At 38.2% G+C, this 27375-nt stretch overlaps 1 protein-coding gene across 1 annotated transcript in view; it reads left to right on the top strand.

The window, feature by feature from the left end:
* PRIM2 (primase, DNA, polypeptide 2 (58kDa)) overlaps window positions 1-27375 on the top strand; it is a gene marked incomplete at its 5' end in the record, with an annotated part of 50169 nt that overhangs the window by 22036 nt on the left and 758 nt on the right. The window contains 3 exons of the mRNA XM_009873994.1: window positions 6971-7097; window positions 8467-8549; window positions 22662-22730. Coding sequence (XP_009872296.1) covers window positions 6971-7097; window positions 8467-8549; window positions 22662-22730 — 279 coding nt within the window. The remainder of the gene's footprint in view (window positions 1-6970; window positions 7098-8466; window positions 8550-22661; window positions 22731-27375) is intronic.

Here is a 27375-nt window from a genome sequence, read left to right as displayed (position 1 = left end):
GAATCTGGCTGATCAAAACTTTCCTGGTTTCTTGTGGTAGATGGAGCCCCCTCCAGGGCAGAGCAGCTCTTGCCTTGAAATCGAAGGGGAAGAGTTTTTTTGTACTTGATGTGAAAGCAACGTGTATTGTCCGCTGCACAACATACTAGAATTTTCCATCTCAGTTTTAGCTGATGTCTCTGATTGGTACCTTTAAGGTAAGAATATGGCATAAATTGAAAGTTTTTGTTGTTGGTGGATGGAGAGGCATTTATTTGTGCTCCTGAATCACAACTGTGCTTGGGAAAAGATAACTTGAAGTTGAGATTATATTAAAAGTGAGCTTAAGAGTTGCTTGGAAAAAGATATGCCAGCTAGGCAGTGTCAACAGTAATGATCTGAGCAACTGCCTCGGAAATGGATGAAAAAGTGAACCAGTTGCTTCAGAATATATACCAGCTTTTGTGATAAATTTATGAATTTGAAGCTGTTGCCCATACAAGGTCGACAATTTTGGACAGGAAATTACCCAATGACTGTTTAAAAAGAGTTGTTAAACCATTACTAAGCCAAGAAGCTAGAAAAAATTGCTGCAGTCATTTTGCTTAGTTGTTAGACTTAAAATAAATAAATCTCCCAGTATTGTAAGGAATAGGTATATAAAAACTACATGATTATATAGAAGTTGTTAGACTGAAACATGAAAGTTTTGCGGAAATGTGAACCTGACCAAGCAGGGCTTGAACGACCTGTTAGCAAATTATTTTCCATCCTAATACACATGCTACATATCAAAATTGATACTAAAAATTATGAAAGATCTAATTTCATTTCCACATACTAATCTGTAAATATGACAACTGATGTTAGGAAGGTAGCTCTCATTGATGGTGTGTTACTTATTCTGCAGTGTCTGGAATGCCTTGGGAATGTAATTTATTGTTGTTCTCTTTTGAAAATTTATTCAGTTGTACCAAATTGCTGTGCTAAGCATTTGACAGTGTCCCACATGACATCTTTGTCTCTAAACTGGAGAGACATTTATTTGATGGATAGATCATTCAGTAAATAAGGAACTGGCTGGGTGATCACACTCAAAAGAGTCGCGGTGAATGATTTGATGTCCAAGTGGAGACCGGTGACGAGTGGTGCTACTCAGGTGTCCGTGTTGAGACTGGTGCCGTTTAACATCTTTATTGGCAACATGGACAGTGGAAGTGAGTGCACCCTGAGCAGGTTTGCTGATGACACCCAGCTGTGTGGTGTGGTTGACGTGCTGGCAGGAAGAGATGCCATCCAGAGGGGCCATAACAAGTGGGCCCATGTAAACCTCATGAAATTCAACAGGACCAAGCGCAAGGTCCTGCACTTGGTTCGGGGCCATCCCAAGCACAGATACAGACTGGATGATGAGTGGATTGAGAGCAGCCCTGCAGAGAGGGACTTGGAGCTGTTGGTTAATGAGAAGCTCAACGTGGCTCAGCAAGGTGCACACACAGCCCAGAAAGGCAACTGTATCCTAATCTACATCCATAGAAACATGGCCAGCAGATTGAGGGAGGTGATTCTTCCCCTCTGCTCTGCTCTTCTGAGACCCCACCTGCAGTTCTCTGTTCAGCTCTGGGCCCCCCAGCACAAAAAGGATATGGACCTATTGGAGCAAGTCCAATGGAGAGCCACAAAGATGTCAGGGGGCTGAAGCACCTCTCTTGTGAGGACAGCCTGAGAGTTTGGGCTGTTCAGCCTGGAGAAGACTCTGGGGAGACCTTATAGCAGCCTTTCAGTACTTTAAGGAGGCCTACAGGAAAGGTGAGGAGGGACTTTTTGCAAGGGCATGTGGTGATAGCAAAAGGGATAGTGGCTTTAAACTGAAAGAGGCCAGATTTAGATGAGGTGTAAGGAGGAAGTTCTTTGCTGTGAGGGTGGTGAGACACGGGAACAGGTTGCCCAGAGAAGTTGTGGATGCCCCCTCCCTGGACATTGAGCAACCTGGTCTAGTGGAAGGTGTCGCAGCCCATGATGGGGCATTTGGAACTAGGTAATCTTTGAGGTCTTTTCCATCCCAAACCATTCTATAATTCTGTGGTTCTATGAGATTTATAATCATGAGGCACACATATGACTCATCCTTCCCTGCTTGGTTCGATGAAAGCTTTTCTTCAAAGGAGCACTTGTACCTGTCAAATGGTCCATTTAATGCACATCCTTATTCCATATCTGAAGATCTTGTGTGCATTTATGTGATCAGAATTTGTTGAAAATAACATACCCTTAAATTGCTATTTGAAACAAGTAATCTGCTATTAGGCTATAGCAGTTGAAAATTTATGCTTACTTTTTTTTCTAAACCTGTTTATTTACACCTTAATTTATAGCTTGCATGTCTTCTAGTGAAGGCTATCTAACAAGTATGTGTGTCTTAACTAGCAGTTATAAGACATTATCCTGATACTTGTGTGAATATACCACATAAAAGCAAAGTGTAACTCCCTTGATACAGTACAGTACATGGTCCCCAGGGAACTGTCCCCAAAGCTCTGTGATTCTGGCTTTGTACTACTGATTGAGTCCCACTGGCCAGTGCTAAGAGGTTTGTTTCTTACAGGGAGAAGAAGTCTAAGAAGGACTTGGTGTCACCTGTTCTGGGATACCCAGGACCATCATTAGTGCATTCAGTACCATATTCTGGACACCTCAGTTCATTACAACGGTTATTCATAAAACCTCAAAGCCACCTACTTGCCATCAGCAGTGTGCTTCAGACCAGGCATCGTGTGCATCCTACAGCCATACATAGAGGAAGGAGAAGTCCTTAAAAAATCTTTATAACTTCAGGGATCAAGTTAAAGTTCAGATGGTTGACTTGCGGACTTTTAAAATAAAATTCACCCTGCTGCTAATCCCAAGATTTGCATGTTCCAACAGCAAAGTGACAAATTTTGACAGAGATGTTGTTGAAGGTTCATTTCTACCTCAGCTTCTTGGCTTCAGTGCAAACCAGTTCATTGCTTAAACAAGACATTTTTCATTCTCCCTTTTTCCTTTATCAAAACCATGGCCCATTCACCCAGCACGTAATTTAGAGATACCTGGCAGGTTTTGCAAAGCTGGGAGATCCAAACAGAGGTGAGATAACTGAAGGTAGTTGAGATGTGGGCTGTACAGTTAAAAAGTTGCAGAGAATCCTTGCAGTAGGTGATCTGGTGCGTGTAGATGCTCAATAGTATAATGATGTTGCTTTAACGTTGCTGTTTTATTGTAACTGGCAGGAAGTTTCTGCTGATATTTAGCATGGACTATGGTGGGATGTATATGCATACCTAGTTTTTCTGTGATAATAGAATCTTTTTTTGCCCTTCTTTTCTTTTTTCTTGATGGAAACTGTCACACAGAATGCAGGGGAAATCATAGAATCGTAGAATGCCTTGGGATGGAAGGGACCTTTAAAGGTCATCCAGTCCAACCCCTGTTGGGAGCTGCACACACTCCTGCAGCATCTTTGTTCTTGAGCTGGTTCATAGCAGGTTTCAATAAAACCCTCAAAAGTTCTTATAGGGCCATCACTGAAAAAGTGATTTTTCAAACCACTTAATCAAGTTTTGATCTTTTAGAGGTTTTCTTTTGCCATAATAACCTTATAGGAGATTGCAGGCAGAATAATATAATAGTAGTTTTACAGGTTTTTAAACTGTTTTTCTGAAATAATTTTAAGCCAAGCAATTTAGAAGCAGTTAGAATGTCCCTGTAAACACCTACATGATTGATACATTCTGCACACAATTTGTTTTGGTTTTTTTTTTTGTTCAAGAAACTGTCAAAATGCTGCCCCTTCGGTTTTGGGCATTAGAATAAACAGGAAGGGACAGTTCCTTCCCTCTGCCTTTTCAGTTCTGTGTGTTTCAAACATGTTTAATTATACCTTAATGCTTTTGCTGGCAAAAGGAGTTGCTCCTGAGGAGGACTTTTCTTTGTACACATTCTAGAGTAACGGTACTAGGAAAGAGGGAGACTGATCATAGAGTCCATCCCCCAACGTACAGAAAGGGCTATTCCAAAGGACGTATTTTCTGCAACAAAATGCTGCAGTTCATGGTTTCTTTCCACTGAGGAAGCCCACACAGCCTGTCGGATATTGGCCCTGCTAAAATCTTCTTTCCTTGATCAATGATAAGAAACGCTGAATCACAAGGATGAGAGAGCTCTTAGTGAAGGGTGTAACTGTGCGTGTGCTAACTTGCACCATGTATAGTTGTGTTGTTCTCTGCCATCTGCCGCTGCAAAAGCTCTTGAGGTCCAGACAGCATTACAGGAAAGCGATGAGAAAATATCCAACCTGTCGCAAGGCCATGTTGCGTTATTATGTAGATGTTGTTTCTATTTGCTGCAAGAGCTACTTCTCAGCATAAAATAATGAGTTAGGTAGTAAAAGTAATTTCTGTGGACATTAAGGCAAGTGATGTGAGAAGTACAGCTCAAGATTCTAATACACAGAACTGTTAGACGGGCGTTAATTTTCTGGCAAACTAAGCAACACATCCTGAAGCATTCAAGATTTGCTTTTCCCTTACAAAACCCTAATTTATTCTAATTTAACTCCTTGCTCAGATATCTTTTGTTAAGCAAATGAAATATGCTTTCATTCATCTTCTGCAAAGAAGGAGAAAAATTTCCAGGGCTTCTGGGTGGGAGAGTAGGTGGCTATAGGATTGCAGGCTCCGTCTTCAGTTTAACAGGTGCACTCAGAGGTTGGGCATTTAGATACATGTATCTTTGTGTTTGCATTTTGCTATTTTTCAGGTGTAAATACACCATCTGAAGCTCCTGCGGGAGCAGCAGCAAGACTTAGCAAGCGCTGCTGCTGCTTGCCCTGCTCAAGGGAGGTAGAATCATGGAATGTGTTGGGCTGGAAGGGACCTTTAAAGGCCATCTAGTCCAAGCCCCCTGCGCTGAGCAGGGACATCTTCAACTAGATCAGGTCACTCAAAGCTCCGTCAAGCCTGACCTTGAATGTCTCCAGGGATGGAGCCTCCACCAGTTCACTGGGCAACCTCCTCAGGTGTTTCACCACCATCATAGTAAAGAACTTAAAGGTACCTGCTTCCCTGGCCCTTCTGGCGCATACATATGGCAGATCCTCGTACCACGCTTGCTCTTCTTTCTCAAGAAGAGTTGGTAAACCCAACTCTGTTGCTGGCGGAAATAGTGGTCATTTACTATTCAACCACTCAGTTGTTTTCTCTCCTGAGCAAATGGGTTGACTAGATAAGAACATTCATATGTGCTAGATCTTGCCTGTGGCTGTGCTGGAAAACACAATGTTCATTTCTAAATCTCTCTCCTCCCTCCACCCCGTTTTTTAATAAAAAAAAATTATCTTTTTAAGTAAAGTCACTTTGTCAAATGCACAGTAAGGATTAATTAGTCAATGTTTGTTTAGAGCTTTGGATCTCTTAAGCCTTAATTGGAATGAGTGCTGAATATTAGTCTTCTTGATACATTGACTTGATTATGGCCAGCATTTTGATAGGGAAGTTTCTTTTTTACCCTTTGAATTAATACAATTTAGGATTTTATTCACAGAGGTTGTGTATGTTTTTATGCACATTTTTTAATGTATTTGTATGTTACTTTACAGATTTTCAATTTTTTGTATTTTTCAATAACGATTTTATACAAAGAAAAATATACTTAATTTTCTATTTTATTTTAGAATGTTTTAGCAGGTCAAGGTATTTCACAGGTGTATGAATATTCTGAATTACTATGTGGAAGTCCACAGGTCAAACAAGAAACTACTTTTATTTGTAGAAATGAGAGTATCATTGAAGTAGTAGTGTTACCTGTGCTATGCTTGAATGACTTTTTTTCTCAGTATATTGTATTGTCTTAAATTAGTAAAATACCAAAGTAAAAAATGATTTAAAAGTGGTTTTTGAGAAGAAAACATGCATTCTTATGGTAGTTGTTTATATTCAGACACAGACCTTTACATAAGTTTAATGCTAAAAATGCACAGTTCTTCTTTTATGTATTGTCATAGCTTTTTTGAGGAGAAGAGAGACTGAGTAATTCTAAATATGATCACAGAATGGCCTAGGCTGGAAGGGACCTTAGAGGTCATTTAATCCAACCTCCCTGTCATGGCCAAGGATGCCATGCCTCATTACTTCATCCTATTTGGGGTTTTTTAGGATTAGAAGTATAATATTTGAACAAATATTCCTTGGTGTCTTATGTTAGCCTGTGCGACTTAATGGAATCTATATATTGAATCATCTGATTCTACTGTTGCCATATATGAAGTAATATGAACTCGTGTCATGTCATAGGACTTACCTAAATGATGTATTGATAAGGCTGCATTCAGCTGCAAAGATAAATGTTTGTTTACCTCTATATTACTTCAGAAGGTTTTGTTTTATAGGAAGTGTTGGTAGTCTATCAGTGGACAAAGGAGATTTGCTAAAATCTTTGTCTTTTGTACAAGCGAAGTACATTTCGTTTTAGAATCCAATGAATTGAACTTCAGTGCTGAAATAAAATACAGGTGAAGCGTTATACTTTCAGAGAACAAGAATGTGAACCTGAGTAAAGAAATCTGTTTGTCTCTTTTTTGTCCTGATAAAGCAATCAGTTTGTGGACATTTGTGAAAGATTTTAAATTATTATGTTTTTTCCATTTACTAATATCTTGGGGTTCATAGTTTTATTTTTTAAATCATATTGTCTTTAAAGCAGTAACTACATCAGGTGAAAAGACCTTAAATCCGTAGTTACATACTTCTCTTGTGATGTGTCTATAAAACACGTTTATGTGCATATACAAGTCCATGTAATATAAAAATCACAGCTACCAGCAAGCAACTCAAGTTTTATTCTTCTGTTTGAATATGTTTGGAAGATTTATTTTGTTATCCAATATTTCTATTTGCAGAGCAAATAGAATCGGCTGGCACAAGCTGTAAGAATTTATTCTTTTGTTTTTATTTAGTTTGACAAAGGATATGCTTACAGCATTCGCCACAACTATGGGAAAGAAGGAAAGAGAACTGATTATACCCCATACAGCTGCATGAAGATTATCATGTCCAATCCACCAAGTCAGGGAGATTATCATGGTGAGTTGCTTTAAAAGAAAAAAAAAGAAGTTTAAAAACAGCAGAAACCCTTGGCCGGCGAACTTACTCATTTCTGTAGTCTCTTAGATTATCTGCTTAATTTGAAGCCTACAGTGGTCTTGCACTGTACTCTTTAAATCACACTTAATAGCTTCTGGTTTTATATACATTGTGCCATGTGCAAGGAGACTTTGAATGTACATCATCATGGCTGGGCTTCGTGAACGAAGATATGGGAAGGGCTCTACCCACACTTGCTACAAGTGCGCTGATGGCTAAAAAGGCCGATGTGGGATAGGCAAGTCTGGTTGCAAAAGGCACAGATGCTTAAAAAAATGACCAATTAGTAGTGTCTTGACATATCACAGAATCTGTCTGCTTGGAAGAGACCTTTAAGATCATCAAGTCCTACCATTACCCTGGCACTGCCAGGTCACCACTAGGCCATGTCCCTAAGATCGACACAAGGTCAGCATGTTTCTGAAGTACTTCCAGGGATGATGAATCCGCTGCTGCCCTGGCCAGCCTGTTCCAATGCCCGATGACCCTTTCAGTGAAGAACTTCTTCCTGACATCCAGCCTAAACTTCCCCTGGCACAACTTGCAGCCATTTCCTCTAGTTCTGTTGCTTGCTACTAGGGAGAAAAGGCTGACCCCCTCCTCTCTCCAACTCCCTTTCAGGCAGTTGTAGAGAGCGATAAGGTCTCCGCTCAGCCTTCTTTTCTCCAGGTGAAACAACCCCAGTTCCTTCAGACGCTCCTCATAGGACTTGTGTTTCACACCCTTCACAAGTCCTAGGGTGCTTTAAAATGTCCTACACATGTCTCCACATGGAAAACCTGCACTGGCTTCACTGTTATTATTCTAGTACTAAGTCATTCATTAAGCTGTGTCTCACAACTAATTGTGGGACAAATCCTTGCCCCTCTCCTTATTTAAGGTGGTGAAACTCTAAGATGTATATAACGTAATATTCTTACAGAGAACTATGCTTTAAAGACCAGCTGATTCTCATTACTTGCCTTTTCCTGTCTTTTTCACAGCTATTAAATGTACCTGCGCTATAATTGTTAGCAAGGAATGAACTAAAATGCTTTTCCTGCCAGTGAAGGAGAATTGTGGCCTCTTTATATTGGGGTGTTTTATGTAACTCTTGAGCCTGTGGTGCCCTGATAACCATGCAGTGGAGTAATTATTTAAAAATAAAGTAAAATTTAAAAAGTAAGCAATTGTATGCGTGGGCAATTAGCTTCCTTATTAATAAGCTGTTAGACAATTAGGAACCGCTTAGCTGGTCTCTTGAGTGCTTTACTGCACTAAGTCCTGGGTAAACAGCCTTGTTTGTGAGCTTGTTTGTTTTTTACTTCAGGGTGCCCATTCCGCCACAGTGATCCCGAGTTACTGAAGCAGAAGCTGCAGTCATACAGGGTCCCTCCCAGTGGAATAACTCAGGTAAGGCCTATTTTGGTGCTTTCACTAATAAGGCATTGCTTTTCAGTTTTACTTTTTCTGTAGGAATGCTATGTGCAATTTGCCAGTGGGTATTGTGGAGTATCTCTTCTTATAAAAGGTTTAAACCAGAATCTTGGCTTTCTGACTCCCATGCTCCCACTGATTTGTTGATTATTGTCATCACCTTTTATTGTTTAATATTTTGAGTTGGTTTATTACTATAGTGGATACAGTGTAGAGTTTTGTTTTGCTTTGGTTTACTGCATTGTGATTAAAAAAAAGCTTAAATGAATGTGACAATATTTTAGAGAATTTATTTTTATTCTTGCAACGACTTGTGGAAGATTTTACTGTGTAGCCAGTAGAACTAAGTAATTGTTTTCTGTTTTAAACTTCTAAAAGCGTACATTCTTAATCATCCATTGCACTAACTTCCTCTAAACAAAAGCACATGAAATGCCTCGTGAAATTAGGCAGAGATTTTTAGCAGCTCTTTAAAAGATAACATTAAATTCAAAACATACCTTACATAGGTTAGCTCAGTCGGTCAGAGCGTGGTGCTGATAACACCAAGGCCATAGGTTTGATCCCCATGTGGTCCCCATGTGTTGCCTGATCTAGTTGAGAGGCATCCCTGCCCAGGATAGGGAGGTTGGATTAAATGAATCTCTAAGGTCCCTTCCAACCTAGGCCCTTCTATGATTCTATGATAGCAAGGACAGTGCAGGAATAGGAACTTAGAGATGCATTCTGAAGGACTGTGTTTCCCATTGCTTGCTTTAGCAAGAGATTACTGCTATAAAAGGGTGCCATCATTTTCATTGGAGGAAGATGTGTGGGTTAGAGTTCAGCTGAGAGAGTTCAGCAAAAAGTCGTGTATATTAAGTGCCTGAAACCTCCTTTAACTTTGTAGGAAAAACCTGCTTAAAGCTCTTGTCTTCCGTTCATGTGGAGTGTGGCCATTGCTTGTCAGGCATCAACGGTGTTGAACTAGATAGAAAAGAATGTGAAAGTTCCACTTAAAGTGTTCTCCTTTGGAAGGAATAGTTAATACACAAATTAAAATAGAACAGTTTTAAATTTTTTATTGTTCACTCATAGTCATTCTTGAATCCCTGAATGTGTTCCTGGGCATGTTTTTTCTTTTGGTTTTGTTTCTTCTGGTTCATATAAATAAGCTTTTGACTGTCTTCTATATATCTGACAGGCACTAGAGGTACTTGCCTTTGACTTTTTTCCTTTTTATATGCATCTAAAATTGATGCTACTCTGAGATTTTTATCCTGCTAATCATTGGAAAGATTGGTGAGGATTTACTGTTTTAGCCTCCTTTCTATGTGTGAGTAGGATTTAGTAGAGGTTATTTGTATGGTGAATTTGCACAGTATGGCATTGTCTTTATACTCACCGTAGTTCCCTCCTTAATATGAATTGAGGTTTATTTTGTGTGTTTGGGGGGGTGCCCTCTTGTAAAGTAGAATACAGATTCACTAGGAGTCTTAAATTTTCTTCTCAAAAGTGACTGAGAAAAAACATCTCCATCAGCATTGGTTTTGCCCAGAAACAGACGCTGTCCTGTCGCTGTCAGTTTAAATGCAGCTGGGGTACAGGGCTTTGCAGTGGCCACTCTTAGTGTTAAACAAACCCAAATCAAAACACCCTCTGCCCCAGAATTAATAACAATAAAAAAATAAAATAAAAAGGCAGTTGGCTGTGTCTGGGTTTTCAGAAATTGATCTTTTACATCAGACAGTCAGTAGGAGAAGAGGAGGATGACTGATTTGCACTTGTCTCCAAGATCTCATACAGATCTTACTGCTACCACTCCTCATTACTACTTTTGCGTGGCCCAGTAGTGTTTGCAGTTTGCAACATGCAAATGTTCAGGATCCTTCAGTCCAGGCTCTGGCTTTTTAGTTTTCTCTGCTGCTGGTGACAGCTGCTGAGTATCAGAAATGTTTTTCTTTTAGCTCAGTGAATGGTTATTATGGGTGGATGGTTCTCCAAGCTTTCAAAGCTTCTGATGTAGTTATTTTTCCAGTGTCTGGGCCTCAAGATTGACATTCACTCGAACTGTACCCTTTGAGTCTGTTAGACCTCCTGTCAACTCCGGATCAAGTAAGAGCTGCCTTACAACCTGACAGATTCCTTTTTTTAATGAGTGATTCAGAACCTGACCTTTCAGCTATGTGTTTTAATAAATGGTATGTCTTTCCTGGGACTCAGCACCTCTTAAGACTTGTTCCTTGCTTTGTTCCAAAATTTTTTTGCTGTCTTCAGATGTGACTTCATTCAATGTCGTCTCATGCTCTATATGCTCTAGACAAGCAGATTGTGACAAGTGAAAAATTCGCTTCTGTGTTGCCAAAACCTGGTCAATGTATGTACCTAAAACCATCTCGTTTATGGTAGAGATAAATGTGGTGTTCTGGACTGAGGGAACACTCAAGTGGCCACATGCACAGAACAACAAACTCAAAAAGAGCATCTGTTTTAAATCAGTTTTCCAGGACTCTGAGCTGTCTGTAATGAGTGGAAATCTCACATCCACTTAATGAAAGACAGTGTATCATTGAAAAATATGAGTCAGGGTGACAGAGTAAATAAGGAGCTTGTAGTGGATCTAGGTGCTGTTTTTATTTTGGTTTTTATTTTGCTTTTGTGTTTTGGTTTTTTTTGTGGTTTTGTTTTAAGAATCAAGGAGATTAGAACTATGGGTAAGGTTAGATACTAGGAAGAAATTCTTTTTTGTGAGGAACAGTTGTGGATGCCTCCTCCCTGGAAGTGTTCAAGGCCAGGCTGGATGGGGCTTTGAGCAGCCTGGTCTAGTGGGACGTGTCCCTGCCCATCGCAGGAGGGTTGGAACTAGATGATCTTTGAGGTCTCTTCTAACCCAAACCATTTTATGATTCTATATCCCTGCTTGATTGTCTTACACAGTCACTCCCCATCCTGGTGGTGTGTTTACTGAGGTTTCAACTTTCCTTCACAGCAAGGGAGTCGCTGCTGCTCTGGGAGGGCAGGGCAGAAAGTCATGTCAATACTTGCTTTGCAGCTTCTTGCGGTTAGCAGTCTTGGGCATTACGAGTTGTGGTCCCAGAGCATTCCCCAGCATTCAGGGAGCCATAAAATGTGTTGAGCTGGAAGAGACCTTTAAAGGTCATCTAGTCCACTGACCCCCTGCAGTGAGCAGGGACATCTTTAACTAGATCAGGTTGCTCAGAGCCCCATCAAGCCTGACCTTGAATGTCTTCAGGGATGGAGCCTCCACCACCTCTCTGGGCAACCTGTTTCAGTGTTTCACCACTCTCATAGTAAAGAACTTCTTCCTAATATCTAGTCTAAATCTACCCTGCTCTAGTTCAAAACCATTGCCCCTCATCCTGTGGCTACACACCCTTGTGAACAGTCCCTCCTCAGCTTTCCTGTAGGGCCCCTTCAGGAACTGGCAGGCCGCTATAAGGTCTCCCCAGAGCCTTCTCTTCTCCAGGCTGAACAGCCCCAACTCTCTGAGCCTGTGCCCCTAGGAGAGGTGCTCCAGCCCTTTGATCATTTTTTGTGGTCCTCCTCTGGACCCACTCCAACGAGTCCACGTCCTTCTTGCGTTGAGGGCTCCACAGCTGGATGCAGTACTCCAGGTGAGGTCTCACCAGAGTAAAGAGGCAGAATCACCTCTCTCGACCTGCTGGCCACGCTTCTCCTGATGTAGCCCAGGATGTGATCAGCATTTATCTCCATTCATCTCTGATCTCCAAGATCATCCTCAGCTTCCCAGGATCTTTAACCTGATCTTTCTGGGCTGCCAAGCCCCTGGGTTTTTTTCATCTAATTAGTCTGTCTGCAAAACCTGTGGTTGGGTTCTGTGGTAGTTCTGTGCCATTTCTCTTTATTAATGGGAACGTCAGAACTTGTCACTTCTGTTTAGTCCAAATCTTGTAAAAATTTACAACCAGCCCATACCCGTTTTAGCAAGCTAGCAGGTACATGCTTGACAGCTTGAAGATTTGGTTTTGGATGTTTTACAAGACTTTATTTGAAATCTGTGCAAAACTAACTTGTACCAACTGTTGTTTGCTCGACTGTTTCCCAGCTTACTTCTTGACGGATGACACTGAGGGAGTTATGAGACTCCCTGCAGTGGCAAGAGGTATCAAATCACATGAACAGTAGACTTGTGCTTTCCAGGTTAGTAGTGATGCATGCTTCTCTGCAGATAAGGAGTTCCTTTAAGGAATCCAAATGATATCTGAAGACTTACAGTCCCTGTTGAGTACAAATTACAGCAATCTGGAAATCACATTGAAAGGTAGAATGCTGGACCTTCTGTGCTGGCTTGACCCTGGCTGAATGCCAGGTGGCCACCAAAACTGTTCTGTCACTCTCCTCAGCTGAACAGGGGAGAGAAAATACAATGAAAGACTTGATTGAGATAAGGGCAGGGAGTGATCTTTCACCAGTTACTGTCACAAGCAAAATGGACTTGACTTGGGAAAAATAGTTTAATCAAATCAAAACAAATCAAATCTGAGTAGGATAATGAGAAATAAACCCAAATCTTAAAACACCTTCTCTGCACACATTTTTAATTTAGCAGACCTGTCCATTTTTATATGAATGATGCATAGTTTTCCAAACGTTTATTTCGGATTTCGCTAGGTAGTAATGAATTGGTTTTCTTTTTGGATTTTATCAGTTGTTCTAGAGTACTCACGTGTCTTCCCTTCAAGCCAAGGAACAAGGCCCCTTCTTGTTTATGCAGCTTGATCCTCATGGCTATTACATGAGCCAGAATGTGGGCTGTGTCCAACCATGTGGCTGTGTTTTTACTCAAGATGGTTGGCTTTCTCAGTCTTCTATTCCTAGGGTTGTCCTTCATACTCTTGAGATAAGGAGTACACCTTTTCCTTTCGGGTTCATAAGACCATCAATTTCTTGAGTTTTTTTCATGCAAATAAAGCATTGGGCTGGTCTGTGGTGGAAACTGCATCCTCAAGGTGCTTTTCTAGCAAGGCTTTCTCTGTGCACGGGCGGGGTGTGGAAAAGGAAAAATGGACCTTGGGGTGATGGTGCAGAGCAACTTCTGACCTCACATGGCTTCAGCAATCAGTCTGAGCATTGGGCTGCTTTCATCGCAGTCATTTTGTAGCACAGTCAGTAATGAAGAAAGTGATCAAAACATTTGACTATGTGAATCTACTTACTGTAAGGTATCTGAATCCAGCCTCCTGTCCCAGTCCAGATTTTCTGAGGCTGTATCTTCTCTGAGATTGTATCTGCTGAAGTCATCTTCCCAAGGTAATGTAGCAGATGACTTCCAGGTCTTGCCTAGCTATTATATAGCCTGAAGCAAAAAGAGTGAATCCTGATATTTATTCCAAGTATGGAATTATTTAACTTGTATTTATTTCACATTTTCCATAGGTTAGGCTATTTCATTATTTGTGGTAATAGCTTTTTTTGTTCATTTTAAAATGCTTCTTGGAGAAATAATATGGTTAGCTGAGCATCTGATGTGTGAATGTGTGATTGCATAGCATTCGAATTTATAGTGTATTGTGGATCACATTTCATTTCTGTCTTAAATATACTGCTAATCAGGTAAAATCTTCATGAAGCCAGGTTTGACAATAGCTAATTAATTTGAAGAATGGAAAGATTAAAGCATATATTAAGATACATTTATTTGTGGTGCTCTACTAAATGCACTGTAACGTCTGCCTACCTGTCTCAAATATAAAAGTAGATACGCTAGCTTTGAATTAGAGTCATTTCAAATTATATATTATTTGTTTCTGAAAGCATTCTTGGAGAAATTACTTTTTTCTCAATTCACTTCTATCACAGTGGCAAAAGCAAAAGGTAGTAAAAGTTTTTGGTTCTGCAGTAAGGAGAAGTAGAACGTCTAGACTCACCGTTTTTGCTTTTGCTCCAATTACTGGTTTTTCTTCAGGGAAAAGTGCTTATGTAAATGAACAGTAGATAACTTCAGAAGAAAGAATGTTCTTTCTAGTACAACTGTTCTCTTAATTAAAAAGCCTTCTTTTCTCTGTAATTGGATTAAATTAAGGGTTTTGATTGAGTCATTGAACTTTGGCCAATGTTCTCGAACAAATTCAATGTTTTGGGGGATTCGAGTGTCTTCACAGAAATGGAAATAAATAAGCTAGTCTGTGCCTTTGCCTCTGATATGGCTGTATGTTTCCATGAATGAAAAAACCCCACCCAAAATTCCAAGCAAAAAACTCCCAAAACAGTAAAAAAACCCTAAAACCCACCACAATGAAAAAAAAAAAACCCCAAACAAAAAACAACCCATGTTCTCCCTTCTGATGATGTAGTATTAAAGAAGTAATATTAAAAAAAGTTCTAGATTATCACTGGCTGTAAAAATATTTTTCATCACAGCTAAAGAATTTTGCCCTAACATCAGTCATCTTCATGGTGGTGCTTTTGTAGATTCTGATTAAATAAGAGCCAGTACTGTTTAAGTAAGTATTTATTGTGGAAATATATGAAATGGAAACAAAAATACAAAACAGTTGATATTCATGTTATAGACAAAACATATGTGTTACCCATTTTGTTGTTACACTGAAAATTGTTCCATCAAAGTTCCTTAAAATTTCTTTCAGCAATTCCAATCTTAAGTCTTGTCTTTTTTGACTTGTGGCTATAATAAATATTGATGAAGATATTGTATGGAACTTCATATTTATTACATTTACCTCTTCTCATCAAAATCACATTTTTACTTAAAATGCAGATTTTGTGAGCTCTTACTGGGAAAGGAATCCCATCACAAATCAATTAGTTAAAATTCCAAACGTTAAACAAGATGCCCTTACACATTTGCCGCCAAGGTGTATTTAGAAGTAGCAGACCTTGAATCCAGAGAATGTACATAATTCATTTTTCTCAACTGGTACCTAAGACTCCTTGTTCACTGTCCAAAACCTCTCCGAGTTATTATCTTTACTACATCAAAACCTGTAAATGCTTTAAAATGATTGAATATTTTGAAGTGGACAGTGTAAAAGTCTCAAAATTAAGATTTTTCAAGGAAAATTCCTAGGAAAGATAAATTTTTTGTGGCATTCCAATGTAGGTTTGTGTTGAAAGTTTCCACGTGTTTTCTATAGATGGAGAACATTTATCAATAGGAGACAGCATTAAGCCTTTGAATTATGTTGCGAATAATAGTTACATGTTAGGAGTATGTCTTCCCTATTTTATCTGAGATTATACTTTCTCTGACTTACTCCATAGACTGTATTTTGACACTACACATTTATAGCTTCTCAGCTCAGATATGTGCCTTGTGTAATTGTCTTGTATTTGGTTTATTTTTCAAGCTCTAATATGGTTATTTGTTTCACTAGGACTACTTTTGCATATAAGCTGAAGGAATGTAGTTACAAATTTATCTAGCCAATGCTAAGCCTTCTTTTCTGATATCAAAACTCCTACTTACCTTTTTTAGTGTGTGTTTGTTAGTGCTGGGGTGTTACTATTGCTGACACCATTAGTGGACAGAATACTGTGGAATATTAACAAGACATGGCTTAACATCTTAAGATAACTTATGACATCTGAACATGACATGGCTTAAAATTATTTTAAAAAATCGAGTTACAGTATTTCAAACTACTAAATTTCCCCAATCCTCAGTTTATTGCTGATAAGTAGAAACAGATATTAGAAATAAGAAATTATTTCTGGCTGTTGTCAGGTGAGGTTATAATGCTAAAAAGGGTGTATACAACTAAATAAGAGTGGACTTTTCAAAAATCTGATTTAAGTACTGGTAAGAAAAAAAGGGTAAATGTTAATAAACCAAGAAAACAGCACAGGAAGAGAAAACTGGAGGAAATGCAAAGCATGCAGAAAGATGGTGCAAAGCACAGCTAACCTGTAGGATAATAAAAAACTATAAGAATATGGAAGACTTCTGGAGGATATGCACAGATGTGTTCCTTTGTGACCTACTGTAGGTGATCCTGCTCTGGCAGGGAGGTTGGACTAGATGATCTTTTGAGGTCCCTTCCAACCCCTGACATTCTGTGATTATGTGATATATAGAGCACAGCTGAAAGCTCATAAAGTAAATGGTTGAACTAGAAAACATATTTCTTGAAGTTTGGAATTAATATTCTAACCACCAAAAGGACTTAATAAATATGAATGATCAGGTGCTACTGAGAGTCTTTATTATTGAATTACGGGACGGCTGAGGTGAGGAGGTGCCTCTGGAGGTTCTCTTGTCCAACTCGCCTGCTCAAGAGGGCTGATCTACAGCTGAATGCCCAGTACTGTGTCCAGGTGGGTTTTGGCTGTCTCCAAGGATGGAGATTCTGCAGCCTCTTTGGACAACTTGAACCAGTGCTTAGTCGAATTTGCCTTTTAGAAAAAATAGCAGGAAAAATAGAGTTAAAATGCTTGTTTTTTTCCAGTTATTAAAGACATGAATGGCAATAATTTCACTGTGTCCAATTTAGAAGTATTTAAATTCATTAATCAAATCTTAAACTTCAGTTCATGAGCAGTTAATTAGCTTGAATGGGCCTTGCTGGCCTGGAAGGCAGTTCTGCTTTATTCATCCCTATTGGTTGAGTTTCCATTCCTTTCCTTATGCTGGCTTTGTGACTGCATGGAAAAATAGATTACAAAAAATCATCCAACTATAGGCTTTCCTGGGGAAGGTGAGGGGGATTTGGGTTCATTTTCAGATGACAGGAGTGGGTGGGCAGAATTAGGGGCTATATCTTCACACTTCAGCAGCTTCAATTTATGATATATTAAGCTACCAATTATATTTTTATTTAGACGAGAAAGAAGGAAAAAAAGCACACAAAAACAGTCAGAGGGATAAACAGTTCACTATGAGAAAGCAGGAAAACAGAGAATGAACATATGAAATAAGTGTTTCAGCTCATTGTTCTTGAAACAGGTTTGTTGCAATCTTAAAATGTACATGAAGCAAATACCTCTTTTTTTTATTTTGTGAATTTTTAAATTTTGAAGTATTTCAGATGCTTGCTTTCATACTTGATAACAGTCCAGGCTTTGACTCAACATTTCAACAGGGTGATGTGGGTTATCCATCACATCTAAAATGAGGCATGACTGTCTTTTAAAATATGTGGCTGTAAACTCATGCAGGCTTTGACAGTTAAATGAAAATGTGTCACTGAAAAAACAGCAAATAAAGCTAATCATAAAATGAGCATTTTTATAGCATTGTTTTAAAACTGTGTGAAAAGAGAGAAATTAAATACTCAGATGCATTAATCCTTCTTGCAGTTGACCTTCACACTATTGACTTTCAGCAGACAACTGTATAAAACATTAAAAATTAGTTTACCACTAAGCCAACAAAATCAACTAGCATTAGAGCTGTTTCCTTTTAAAATTATTAACTCAGTTTAAATTAACACCTGTCTTCATTTGGTAAGGTTCCTGGGAGTTGCTGCAGCAAATATGAGCACATGTTGACATACTCCTTTCATTCAGATGTTCACTTACTGTTTTGTTAAGTATTTAATGAGTTCCTTACTGACATAAATGAAATAAAAACTTCAGAATAGAAAACCTATCCATGAAAAATGGAGAAGAAAATACAGGTATTTTTGAGAGACATTAATAAAATACCTTCTTCTGGGTCATGACTGCCTCTTACTCTTATAAAGTATTTTAGAATACATCTAGGTTTTGTTGTTTGACAGTTGTGATGCAAACTGCAGAGGAGAAATTGATCTGTCACGGTGCCCTAAGTATTACCTTGTGCAATCTTGAACACCATGTGATCAAGTACTCTTCACTACCAAAGATAAGTCAAGGAGTCGACTAGGAAAAAGGAGCTCTGGCAAAGCTGTGACAGTGATTTTCTGGCCTATAAGTGAGACCCTGAGAGAAAACAGCTTAACTCTAAGAAAATTATGCTATACATGCATACATTGTAAACATAAAGCATTTAAAATCAATTTAAAATACAAAGAAAATACCTGAAAGCAGAAAAAAAGGACAGGTGGTTCTACTGACAAGGAGGCAAAGGGTGCTGGGGTGTTCTGGGGCAGGACTTAATGCTGGCATGGTCACAAACTGGCCTGAAAGAGGAAAAAAACCTGAATGTGTTCAGATAAACTCCAGTGGTTGCAACCAGTCATAGCTTCGGTCACCTTTCAAATCAAAAGAAAGTTAGAAATGAGTCATATTTATCTGAATCTACAGTAGAAAGATTTTGATTTTGAAAATACAGGTTAATTCTACAGTTTTCAAATAAAACAAGTTGACTTTGAGTAAGAGAAAATAACAATGGATCATTACAGAGCCCAAACTATCCTACTATGCAACATCTTAACTTTGAATGCTGAGGATCTATAAAGCAGGTGGCTGCATACAGCTGCCAAGCATCATCTTAACCTCATTAGTAGTCAGTAAAGCAACATCAAAAAAGCAAGTTGCAGATGGCAGCGAAAGAAATGGTGCATAAGAACTAAGAGAGTCCTTGAGTATGTACCTTTATTTGCAAAATAAAGCAATGCAGTGTAAATGTCTTAACAGATGTAGAAGTAAAATATTGCTACTATGAATTGCGGTAGTTTTGAGGGGAGGTCTGTTTCTGGGTAACACTAGTGAAAACCAGCTGCTCATTTGCTTTTTCTATGTGCCCAAAGGTAGTAGGAGAGATAATAACTACTATGAATGATAATTCTGTTTTATTTAAATAGAGGATTGTTAGATTCCGTCACACGGAGGACTCCCTTCTATCTGGGCTCCATTCTATTGTTATTCTTAACCTTTTTTATTTCTTCTCTTAGCAATTTGTTCCTGTTAAAGCTAGCTAATCTACTAAACCTGCTCCTCTTTGCATATTTTTAACGCGTCCCTTATTCCTCAAGCTGATCATATATGCAGAAGGTGAAGCTGGTCCCCCGTGATATGGGATGTGGCCGGTTTAAACTTACATATGTGCTAAATATCAGGCTTGTCATTTGGCTGCCTTCTGGCTGCCTCTCAGAGCATAGGAGCTGACTTATAATTGGTGTTTTATGACTGAGCCACTAGTGTTGTGGTTTTTCTACCCAGCCACAACTTCTACTCAACCTGTAGGAACTGTATATCTTTGTCACCTCTTTGTCAAATTTGGCTGGAATTGGCCAACCAGTCGAAGTTGGGGAGGTGGAGAGGATAAAGGAGCAGGAGTTATAGAATGACTACCATTGCAGTTGTGTACATTAATAAATTCTACAAACTAGATGAAAGTCTGTGGTCTCTTCTGGTGAGATTTTTTTCCATGGAGGACTCTGTCATTGTCAGGAAAAGAAGCTGTATGAAGACCTGGTTACCAAACTTCACTGGAGACTGTTGCTAGAGGTTCCTCTAAGAGCTGTTCTCAAAGATATATGTCTTCATAGTAGTACAGCAGGAAAATCTGTGTGGTTTGAGAGGTCTGAGATGGGGTCTCAAGGGAATGGGACAGTAGTTCCTTGGTGAAGCAGCAGTGTAGCTGAGCAATAAAGATTGAGCTGCTGCAAAATAACATGGTTGTTCTCTAAGAATTTAAAGTCCTTCAAGGCCAGCTGTGATAACATGAATCATAGAATCATAGAATTGTCAGGGTTGGAAGGGACCTTAAAGATCATCTAGTTCCAACCCCCTTGCCATGGGCAGGGACATCCCCCACTGGATCAGGCTGCTCAGAGCCCCATCCAGCCTGGCCTTAAACACTTCCAGGGACGGGGCTTCCACCCCCTCTCTGGGCAACCTGTGCCAGTGTCTCACCACCCTCATGGGGAAGAACTTCTTCATAACGTTCAATCTGAACCGATCCATCTCTAGCTTTAATCCATTCCCCCTAGTCCTAGTAACATGACCATTACAGCTTTCATGTGTCAGCAGCATCAATGCAGTGAAGTCTTCTCCACCTTAAATGTGGCTAAAGATTTTCTCAAGGATGGGGCAAGGGTTGAATGGGCTTAGTTTCAGAATAGTTTCCTTGGAAAAATCTCTCCTACAAAACTGAAATTTGTTTGTAAGTGCCTCTTTGTTCTGTCATCATCTGTGATGTCAGTCAGCAATCCCTCTTCTGATATCTGTCACTTGAAGTTGCCATTTTTCTACTGAACTGTCTGAGAAGACAACACCTTAATCTCACATCCTGTGAATCATTCTGAATTAGTAAATCAAAAGCTAGCTTTGATAATCCTTATCTTTTCTGCTTTTCAGGACAGTTAGATAATGGCATCATTGATAGGCAAAGTAGCTCTAGCTGTGGTCTGTGATTCAAAAACTAAATAAATGACAAATAGTCTTTTAAATAGCCAACTTTATCAAGTAGTTCTCTTAAATGGCAAAAGAACCTTAATGCTTTTAAACTTTTGGGGTTTATACTCACAATTTATCTGTACTTAAGTTTTTGTTTGTTCGCTTGTGGTTCTGAAACTTAAAATATATTTACACCTGAATCTAGAGAACTTTTTTATCTATGTAATTTATATTAGATGAAATCTTGATTAAAAGAAGAATACTTTTGAGAAAACCTGTGATATGTATGAACTACCTTAAATTAGTTGACTGACTTATTTCAGCTGGAGAATTCATGTTAGGAAAGTTTGAATGCTTACAGAACATGAATGTTGCTTTTAATTAACATAAGTCTTCTGATCATTAGTCCAAATTATGTGAAAAATACTTGAAAAAAAGTATATACATGCAGTGTGATCAGCATTTATTTAAAAATAGAGATGGCTCTTTTGCATGGCATTGATTTCATTGTAAGGAACGCAGAGGAAAGCATAAGGCAATGTGTAATTGAAGCATTTAGAATAGGTAAGTTTTTGTGAATCCTTAACTATGTAATGCGACACTAATTTCTTCAGTCAATTTTGAAAAAGGGAGGAAGTAAAAAAATAAAATAAAGTATATGTACACAGATAGTGCCAGATTCCAGACTTTGTTGCCTAGTTGGCCTTGGCCTTGATCTTTTACAGAAGATATAACAGGAGGTGGCAAGAGGGATAGAAATGTAATCACTTGGGCTATTACAGCAAAACAGTGTGGCTAAGTACTTTCTTGGCAGTGTGTTGCTGTTTTTATCCATTCAGCAAATGTAATTTATTTATACATCTGTCAATAAATGCAAGGCGGCATCCAATAATGAGTACAGCAGGGATTTAAGCTGGAGTGTATTGCTGTGTTTGACACAAAGGTCAGCCTTGGGAAAGGGGCCTGAAATTAACATTTCTTGAAAACTATTTTTCCTTCACTGAGGCTATCTCTTAATTCCAGCAATTTTCTCGGTTTGATAAGCAGAGAGAGCATGCATTTTGATTATATAAAGGAGGGAGAAGGTGATGAAACTTAAAAAAATTTCAACTGGCATTGCATTCTGGTGATAAGAATGGGACTTTATGCAGCACAGAAGAGATTACCTGAGGTAGAGTTGGGAAGCAAATTGTATTTACAAAAGGTGGCATGATTTTCCTAATAGATGTTCAGAACTAGCTATTCACTCACATATTCTGCTGAGCTTGACTAGAAATGACTTCATTTCAAAAAGGACAAATCTGATTGAAGGTAAAAGCATTTCCCTCTCACAGATACTTGTCTAAAGGATTTGCATTAAATTTTCTTGATGGGAGCACAGTAGTATTTTATTCTGCATCTGCATGAACTGGTAATGTGGAAGATAAAAATACAAATCGTGTCCTTGATTGCTTCATGCTTCAGCCACTTGAATTACTAGATTTATGTCTGCAATTATGGAAGAGATGTTGCAATATGATAGTTTGACAATAACTGTCACAATTATATTACCAAAATAAAGATTCAACTTATACTTTAAGTTAAGAATATTGAAGTCACATTTTAAGGAACAGGCATATCTTCCGGTGGCTTTATCTTGTTTTTTAATGAAGCTGGAGTATTTTTAAAGAACTGTAGGTATGTCTAGATATTGTCGGTTATAGGTGGGATGCGCAGATGTCAAAGATGTCATGTGCTACAAATTTCCATGAGCTATTACACAAGGCTGTTGTGAAGTACCTTGGTAAAAATGAACGAGATGTACATGTGCTATTTCTGAATCCATTACGTTTTTCTCCCTCTATATAGATCCTGGAATTGGTGAAGGGCATGCATTACCAGCTGGCCTGTCAGAAGTACTTTGAGTTGACGCATGATGTAAGTAGCTACTAATTTTTGTTAGAGCTGTTACTGTTTTTGTCTTGAGGAAAGCCTTGGAAATCATGCATGAAGCCCGAAGACTTGTGGTTTTCACGTCCATCATTAGTTGTCTTGCCTTGTTAGTTTTCATTTCAGTAATTGCAAATACACTTTTGTAATTTCCTGCACTTATATGTTGATGTTATTAGCACCCTGAACATTACAAGATATTGTAGAAAGTTATGCTTTCTTCCTGAAAATGCCAACATTGTTGAATTTTGTGTATTTCAAGACATTTAGCTTTCTCAGTATCCTTTTTTTAATCAGATTTGTGGATTTTAACCCATTATACGAGTTTGGTATTTTGAGACATACCTTAAAAATTAAGCAAATAGGATCTAAAAAGTGTAATTAAAACTAATCTTTCAGCATGTGCATAGTTAATATTGTTAATTTTCACTTTGTATTGTTTCACATCTATAGTAACTTAGTAACACAAAACTGTAATATAGCAAATAGTCACAGGCCCTCTCCTATGTGATTTATTGATTCAAAGAAACAGCTTTTGCATTGGTTCGTGATTCCTTGTCATCAAGAAAAAACAAATAAGCTTAGCCCTTCTTATATCTTTGGTCTCTCCACAAATCAAAAATTGGAAACATCCCCTTCAAACAGCAGAGTGTGGACCGCCCTTCCTAAAGATACGAATGAGGATTAGATGACACACCCACAGACATCTACTGTTGACTTTTTTGTTCTTGGTGATTTCCACATTTGATTTAAATGGAACTGTTTGTCTCCCCAGATTTGCAGCAGTCATATGTGTGAATGTATGGCATATCCAGAGTTGTTTTGACAGCTTTGTCTTACAGTCTTAGAAAATGATAAAACAGGTCTCATGATCTGGAAGGAAATTCAAAATCATGTACAATACAAAATTTAGTTAACACTTGCCATGTTGAAGGCTATAATATTTTCCTGAGATGACTGTAGACCCCAAGGTCAACATTCACCAAAGGATAAATCAGCACAGTGCTGAAGATCTATACTGCATTTTAGGAGAGCTGTCTTTCCATTCTTCTGTGGCAAATTCCAGGACAGCTTTATTTTTTTCAGCCTTGTGGTAATATACACACCTGCCTTTGCAGCTTGCACTGAGAATCATCTTCCTGCTTTGCTGTTGTAAAGTATCTTACTTCAGTGAGAGAAAGCAGAATGCACAGAAAGTAATTTGAATGGCACATGCATATGAGGGCAATTTTAAAAGAGAATTTAACTGCTAAACCTGTTACTAGCTTGCCTACAATGATCTTTCTGCCTTACAACTATATGCATTGGTAATTTTTTTTTTTTTTATGAGGTGGTAAAAAGATGTGTCGCTGAAGCTGGTGACTCCTAATCAGACAATCAAACCCTTGCTTTCCTGTATATCACTAGCAGAGCTTTACAGTAAGGGAAATCTCTGAAGAATGAATCAGCATAGCATTGATTGGTTTTGTTTCTTCAGATAGTTGAACAATCTTAAGTAAAATTTTCCTACAAATAATGGACTAGCTCACATGGAGAATTTCAGCTTCAATTATATAAAAATTTTACTGAGAAAGTGTTCGATATATGTTAGGCAGAGCTATTAGTGTTACCTATAATTGTCCAATTTCATGTTGATTATCCCTTTTAGATAAGTTTTTATTTTGTATTAGATAAGTTTTTTATTTTGTACTAAAGTGAGGACACGAGGCAACTGACAGAAAGTGGAAATGAGACACCCTGAAAATATAAGCAGTGTAACATAACCCAAAGTAAATAGTCACGGTAGCGAGGAATGCCTTTCATGGTTACAATAGCAGCAAGATTTTACTTTACTTTAGTTGGCATAATTGGATGGCTACTCCAAAAAGAGAAAAGTATTTCCGGTCCAAATAGTTTGGACATATAGGCTGCATATATGCAGTCAAGTAAAAGAGATTTAGGATATCAACTGTGAACTACCAGTAGATTAAATTATTTTCTTGTGACAGTGTGCCTATAATAATTAGTGTTTAAAAATCTGATTGTGTATAAATCCACTGTTTTAAGAGCCAAAGCAGTATGAATGGATGAGAAAGCCTAACTGGCTAATGCCTGTGTTTACTAGGTTATTGCCCAAAGGAACTAATGGTGTTAAAGTTGTTTATGTGAATATTGATGTATTAGTTACTTGTTGCAGTTACAGCTGTAACAATGGCTGGTTATTTCTATATTAATATTTATCTCTAAATGTTTTATTCTTGGGTACTGATGTTTTACAATCTTTATGTGAAGTAAATTACAGCCATCACATAGCAAACTTTTGGGTGCAAGCATCACTTTTGAGTAGTTGATTTAAAAACATATTGAAAAACAAATTTTCCTAGTCCTTTGTGATGAAATTGCTAGAACACAGGACTTTTTTTCTTCATTTTCTTGAAAAAAGGCATGTGGTAAATTGATACAGTTTACTGGAGCCCCATGGTCACTCCACATATTTTTTCTGTAACATCGGCGTGTGGCATTATCAGCTCTCATTTTAAAAGTTCTTGATTAAAACCCAAAGATGCTATAGCTACAAAATGTTTCCTTCATGTTTTTCAAAACAATGTGTGCTGTAGCAGAAATAAAAAACTAGTTTGTGTGAAAGCCAGTATGTCCAAAATGCTCTGAATCCAAAAAGAGTCTTGTGTTAGCATCACCTATTAGATGGAGTAAATAGTTCTGTCCGAAGTGACTTGGGTCAACACATGGCATAAACTTTAATTTTTGACTGCAGAGAAGATACATTTTTCTTTGGGCATAGTGGGTTCCAGATGGATTTACAGATGTGAATGGATAAAACTGTTGGAGAAATCTAATTTCTCTATTTCTGATAGTAAATTTCAAGTAACTTACAGCTAGGTTAATGATGCATCTTTTAAAATTGGTGTGCTATGATCTATATTACCTAAAAACATTGTAAAACTTAGAGCAAGAAAAATTTTGTATGCTTCATCTCCGTTTTTGGGGTCAATTTTCTTATGTATTTCCAGCCAGAGCAGAATGCGTTTGTTCAGAGAAGTGCTCCTTGTACCTTGTTGTTTTGTGTAGTTTTCAGAAATGTTTATATATCACTATATGACAAAAGAAGATTATGATTATGAACAAAAGTTCCCCTTTCTCCTGCCTCTCAACAAAGGGTGGTAGTATGAATGGGCAGAATTATCTGAATTAAAATTGAGTTGTGTAATTTTAATCCAGTAGAGCTTTGTTTTAGTAGAGCTCAGGTTTGAAAAGGAGAAATAGTTCATGGAATCATACTACATTTTTAACTAACCTGTAAATAGCTTTTAGCCAAATACCATCATTCACCTCCGAAAACAAGGTTGTAGGCTCCATGAATTGCTTCTGCAGCTTTTTCCAAGTCATTGGGGAAAGAGGAGTTTAGAAGAAAATTAAGAGTTACAAAGTGAATTTTAAATTGATCTGAAGAAAACTGAGATTTTAAGGTTAAAAAACCCCCCAGAATTAATTAAGAGCTACTTCTAGGAAAGCCAGCTTTTCATTGTATCACTTCATTTTAAGCCTTTTTGGTGTAAAGAAGTAATTTAGTTCCCACATAATGGAAATTGGAGCATGGCTGAAAGCTGACTGGCTGAAGCTCACACAGATAAGACTGAAATGAAATTCAGTGGTGGCTTTGGGTTTCTACTTTTTTTGTGGGGTTATTTTTTTGCACTTTTTTTTCCTTTTTTTTTTTTTCTTAGTGCTTTTTCTTTTGAGTACTAAATTAGTGTTCTAGGCCTGTCACTTATTTTTAAGATTTTTCAAGCAAGGTCACTTACTACAGTTGCTAATGACTTTGTGTCTGAATGAGATTTTGTTATACATGTCACCATTTTCTGATGGAGCTAAGCTAGGCAGTGCTAATGCATTTAGTCAGGGTTCCATTTAGAGCGCACATTAATCCTCTGCTTTATGATTTTTCACAAGTGGCTGAAATTTAAACTGATGGGTTTTGGCATATTAGATCAGCCACAGTATGCGTCCTCATGAGATGTTCTGTGGTGCTTGTTATGCTTGAATTGGCCCTGCCCTTCTGGGAAAAAGGAGCAGAAAATTACCACTATGTGGCTCTTAGTCTTCCTTCATTTCTTTTATCCTAGGTTTGGGAAATTTTCCAATGTTTAAGAGCAGTATATTTCTCAAAATGTTCTTAGTATTCGCATTAACCAACAGACAGATAAAAAGGTGTAGATTGCCTGAATATGAAGTGGAAACACCTTTTAAAATAAGTATTTCCAAATTCTGAGCCCCCCCAAAGAAATACAAAGGTTATAGCTGGGATTTGTGGTGCATCAGAAAATTTTACTTTTAAAACTGAAAGATTTGTTAATTTGAAATACATGATGACCATTAATTGAATGTTCATTTGTCAAATAGTTCTGGAGCTGGAGGAATGTGCCTGCTAAGTAGAAAGGAGCAAGAAAAATATTCTGCAGCCCCTGCTAGTTCTCTGTATTCTCTTCCACTGGAGGTTAAATGTTCTTTGGTGTTGCTTGTGCATCTATCTTCAGGATACTGATGTTGACACTGATGGAGCAGAGATAAGCTTAATCTGTCAGGCTTCTGTCTTAGCCTGCTGCTTGTAAATATTGCATGTATGGCTAATGGA

The sequence above is a fragment of the Apaloderma vittatum genome, unplaced genomic scaffold, assembly GCF_000703405.1.
Source record: "Apaloderma vittatum isolate BGI_N311 unplaced genomic scaffold, ASM70340v1 scaffold20987, whole genome shotgun sequence".
Taxonomy (NCBI): domain Eukaryota; kingdom Metazoa; phylum Chordata; class Aves; order Trogoniformes; family Trogonidae; genus Apaloderma; species Apaloderma vittatum.
This window is presented reverse-complemented; position numbering and strand designations above follow the sequence as displayed.